This window comes from Rhagoletis zephyria, unplaced genomic scaffold (genome assembly GCF_001687245.7).
Source record: "Rhagoletis zephyria isolate East Lansing unplaced genomic scaffold, Rhagoletis_zephyria_1.1 Rzeph_scaffold_00002, whole genome shotgun sequence".
NCBI classification, from domain to species: Eukaryota; Metazoa; Arthropoda; class Insecta; order Diptera; family Tephritidae; genus Rhagoletis; species Rhagoletis zephyria.
The window spans coordinates 1,193,128-1,198,228 of NW_016157086.1; the positions used below are offsets into that span (position 1 = coordinate 1,193,128).

The 5,101-nt window shown below is 35.2% G+C and overlaps 1 protein-coding gene across 2 annotated transcripts in view; it reads left to right on the forward strand.

Annotated features, from left to right (window-relative positions):
* Positions 1-3,511: 3,511 nt before the first annotated feature.
* The window catches only part of LOC108366955 (KNR4/SMI1 homolog), a 60,108-nt gene continuing 58,518 nt past the window's right edge, over positions 3,512-5,101 (forward strand). Inside the window, exon 1 of one of the 2 annotated variants that reach the window (XM_017621494.1) lies at positions 3,512-4,060. In XM_017621494.1, coding sequence (XP_017476983.1) covers positions 4,042-4,060 — 19 coding nt within the window. In that variant the 5' untranslated portion in view covers positions 3,512-4,041. The remainder of the gene's footprint in view (positions 4,061-5,101) is intronic. The other variant, XM_017621690.1, reaches the window with a different exon arrangement.

Below are 5,101 nucleotides of genomic sequence, written 5' to 3' on the forward strand. Positions count from 1 at the left end.
ATATATTCGCGCCTACCGTACGGTCCAATACGTTTGCCAACTTCAACCAAGTATTTTTCATAGGGAATTGGATATTTCACCATCTGCGGACTTCGCATGTATGCATATGCCATGATGTGGTAGTATCACTGAGTCCTTGGATCTCTGGGTTCTGTCTTGAAAAATTGCTTTTAAAGTGGTAGTGTTAAAGAGAGGAGTCGCAGCAAAGAAATAAACTTAGAATTTGGTAATTTTTTTAAGTTTTTTTAATTTATTTTACGCGCTTAAGGTAACGATTTTGGATTTGATTGCTTATGTTGAAATTTTGAGAAAAAATGTCAAGCTTTGTTTTTTTCGTAAACGAACCAAAACGAATGATTGAATGAGCTTGAACAGTGAATAGGTTAATGATTTTGGATCAGTAGATACCAAGTATAATATCGAGTCTAAGTACTGGCATGCGTACATATCGACTGCTGAATGGAAGAACGACCTATCTCGGTAGCCAGTTCGAAAACGCCCTATCTCAAAAAGCTTTACAAGAACGCCGTATTTCGGAATTTGGTTGAAGAAAGCCCTATTTCAGAACTCATTTCAAAAACGCCCTAATTCATCGCACTTTCAATCAGCCTTATCATGAGTTTCATTTTCCCCGAACCGGTTCACTTTTCACTTTTGGTTTCCATGGTTTTACTATGGGCGGATGACAAATTTTCGGGTGAATTTTTTTCAGGTGAAACTCAGGATAACGCAGAATATATTTTGAAGTGAGATAGGGGGTTTTCGAACCGTTCTTCAACCAAATTCTGAGATAGGGTGGTCTTGAAAAGTTGTTTGAGGTAGGGCGTTTTCGAACTGACTACCGAGATAGGTCGTTCTTCCACTCAGCAGTCGATATAATGGCGATACGAATTCTCGAAGTGAGTAGTTATTAAAAAAGTAATAGTTTACCCTTACATGCTTTTCTAAATTTTTGGTTGAACTTCTCCTCCAATTTGTGTGTCACAGTTTTACGGCGCCTTCGAATGGCACATCGTTTTTTGTAAGAAGCTTACCTATGGCTGAAAAATCGGAGCCGAAGCGGCTCCGCTGTTAAAAAAGGCTGGATTTTCCAACGCGCTTGATAAAACTTAGAGGTATTTAGGATAATCCCTTCCACTCTTGAGGTATTCAGCACCTCAGAAAGATTGGTTCTACGACATGTTGAGACAAAGTATATCTTAAGGCTTTTTGAATCTGCCCTTATGTTTAGTAAATGCTGTGACTTTCGGCTACATAGGCTCGTTGAAAAGATCTCTGGACTGGAGCCGTAATGCTGAGAAAGAAATGTGCATGCCCCCTTAATTGTAATCGGAGACAGAGTGTGGCCGTTCTTGTTATAGATAAGCTGGGCAGATGTAAATAGATTTTATACGCCCATGTCCAAAAACCTGCTTCAGATGTAAGCACGACTCTCGAACATCCATACGCCAAGTAGATCGCGGTATTTCTCGTCCCTACATACTGGCAAATACTCAACTTCGCCTATAGAGTTGATCAATCGTGCGGTTTCTACCCAACCCGCCCAACTGCGATGGCAGGGAGAAAATCACATTCAACAAAAGGCAGCCGTTTTATTTGTAGCCAAATTCCGAGAATCCAGAAGTCTGCACTACCTCCTAAAACCTACTATAATGTCACTTACTTCCAATAGTGCTGAAGCTCAGTTGGCCATCGGGATGGAAAAAGGTCCTAGCAGCCATTAGCTATGCATGTTGATACTAGAGAACTTGGCCCGTTGTGAGTAGAATACCTCAACATGTCGTTGTTCATTCTTAATATTCTTGATATGTGGAATTCTGGCGGAGTGATCCCAAAACTAATAGCGCAAAAACTAATCAATAGAGGAGAATATTATCACTCAATTATTCGCCTTACTTTAGTAGGGAATACCTTATCCCTGCTAGTCTTTAAGAAGGCTTTCGTAAAGTGCACAGCACCATAAGCCATTAGACAACGCGCGCCTTCGACTGCTCTAAAAAAATCGGTTTTTCATTCCATGCTTGTGGAGAATGTTGAGACATCTCTCCTCTCGCAGGTACTAAACTTTGGACGGCGCATTATTTGAGTGGTCGATAGTCGTCTGTACTAGACTCGAGGTCAATAAGATCTTAACAGCTGGTTCGAAGCTAATTCAACCACCTTAGGAAGCTGCATTTACCTCATACGCTGACAATTGCTTTATATTGGCATTCGGCAATGGCATTCATAACCTGTTTGAAAATAAACAGCTCTTTGATCAATCCCATCTCTTCTACGCGAGTCTTATCCACTCTTTCTCGACCCTTTTTACCACCAATACCCGCAGTTAATAACTTTACAATTTTTGGGTTACCTTTGTCAGACTATTCTCCTTTTTTCGCAGATGCAACCGCAATTGTCAATAAAGTAAAGAGCCATAACAAGGTGCTTAAATCGCTTGCCGCAGGAAACGATGTTACAGACCTGTGAAAACACTACACTGCGGAAAGCTTTCTGATGGTGCTTGGACACATAGAAAGGCCTAAATGTTCATCGTCAGGGAACATAGTTTTATGACCAGTAAGCTATTCTTGCTCGGCTGCCAATGTAGGGAAACCGGCTGTCTAAGAAAGGAGCCTCTGAAGGAATCTCCACGGATTCATCGACGATATACAGACCTACATTGCACAACTACTCCACGCGACGTTCAAACTCCAACCGTAGTAGACGCCAAGCTTCAGATACCTCGGGAGACTCCCTAAACCGAGCTCTGGAAACCGGAACAGGCTAACCTTCTATCCCTTATCCCGACTAGATTTCGGTGTAGACACTCCACACACAATCCTCATTGAATACACTCAGCTAACACCTCTTATCCAATGGTGCGACCCCGTCGAAACAGAAACCTTCCTGGGCTTACCACCACTTTTGGTGGACTAGTCGATGCACACCTGTTGTCTTCCTTCAGCATCGTTAATATTTTTATTCCGGTGATCCGTAATCAGCCTCTACTTCAAAGAAAGATTTCGACCAATCAGAGACAGGAAGTTAAAAGTATTAAATTTTTTCTTACTGCAAAGATAAGATTCCTTTATTTCTGGATGAATTGACGCCAATATTTTCGACCGTGAGCTAAATTCTCTGGATGCTCTCTAAAGGATGTTACTGATCCCATCAGAGGACAAACCAGATAATTTAATAACAACATCAATGACATATCCTACTACATGCAAGAAAATGCCCCACCCATATCGGCTCCACTGTGAGTGTGGCAGCATGTTGCTCAAACAGTATTAAACAAGTTGCCAAGAACAAAAACTCGTTCGGCAACTTTGGGGAGACCGAAAACGAATGCGTTCCACAAAAAGCAAAAAATAATAATAATAATAAACAAAAAGCAAACGAACAAACGAACAAACGCACATGTAAAGAAAAATAATGGAGCAACAAGAAAAATCAGCCTAATACGAAAGATGCCGATACGCCAACAATGCCAGCCGTAGCCATAACGAAAAACCACAACCGAGTGTCTGACAGCCACTGTGTGGCTGCATGGTGGTGGCCTGCATGTTGTTGTGTTGACTGCTGGTATTATTTTAATATATACATGCTGTGTTTGTTGGTGTTCTTTGCCTTTTTGATTTTGTTTTAGCAGCAGCAGCAACTTCTTCTACAGCGAGCGACTGCCTTCAATCGTGTTTACGCTGCGAACAGCTCTGGACGCAACTAGAAACGTGGAAATTTATACAAAAAGTGTCGACGAAAAAACAAACCAGAAATATAACCAAAAAATTAAATAATATAAAAAAAAAAAATTAAAAAGTGCATTTTATATTTAAAACGGAAATAGCAAACATTTTGTGTGGTACATTTTCTCAAAGTACCTAAAAAGTGTACGGAAAGTAAATTTCCTCTTGCAGCAGCAACACAACTAACAACAACAACGCCTTGTAACCAGACCGCCCACGCAATAAATTGCGACGAATTTTTCTAGTGCAAAGCAAAGCGAAATTTTTGAATTTTTGCAACTGCAACTGAATCAACAAAAACAACAACTACAATATGTTCAGCTCATTCACAGGTAATGTAAAAACTCGACTTAGATTTTTTTGGGATTATTAAATTTGTTATTAGGTACTGAAAGTGATAAACCTATTTTGAATTGACGAAGTGAGGTTAGGAAAAATTGTATTTCACCAAAATAAGTAATTGAAAAAGTAGAATGGAACAAAAGATATGAAAGAGATAAAAATTTAAAAAGAAATAAAGAATAAGATTAATGTGCAAAACACAAATATTAACAATATTTTTAAAAACAAATAAATTTAGCTAAAAGAACCAAAATATTTAAAAAAAAGGTGTGAATAACAAAGTTTTTTATAAAAAATAAGAAAAATAAATACATTTAAATTTTTTGACACAAAGCAATGGAACATAATAAAAAAAATCTTAAATAAAAACACAAAAAAAAGAAAATATTAAATAAAAAAATTAAGTATGATAAGGAAACAAATTATATAAAGTAACAAAAAATTAAACAATATTAAAATAAGTATAATGAGTAAATAAAATAAAGTAAAATTAAATAAATTACCTTTAAAGTAAAATGAACACTAAAACTAAAAATTAATAAAGAAATTAATGTGATGAAGTAAATAAAAAATATAGAAAATAATGTAAGAAAATTAAATAATGAATTTAAATTTAGTGAGAAAGTGAAATGATGTGAAATAAAATGAAAAAATTAATATAAAAAATATGCAAAATTAAGTTAAATGCTTTCAAATTAAATAAAAACTGTAAACAAAAATAAATTAATTAATTCAATAAAAAAAAAAATTATTAAATTGTATTAACAAAAATAAAGAAAGTTTGAATAAATAATTACTATAAGAAAATTAAATACAAAATAAGAAATTTAAAAACTTAATAAGTAAAACATTAAGCAAAATAAAATAAAACCAAATAAAATGTTATAGATTAAATGAAAAAAAATAAAATAAAATAAAATAAAATAAAATAAAATAAAATAAAATAAAATAAAATAAAATAGAATAAAATAAAATAAAATAAAATAAAATAAAATAAAATAAAATAAAATAAAATAAAATAAAATAAAATA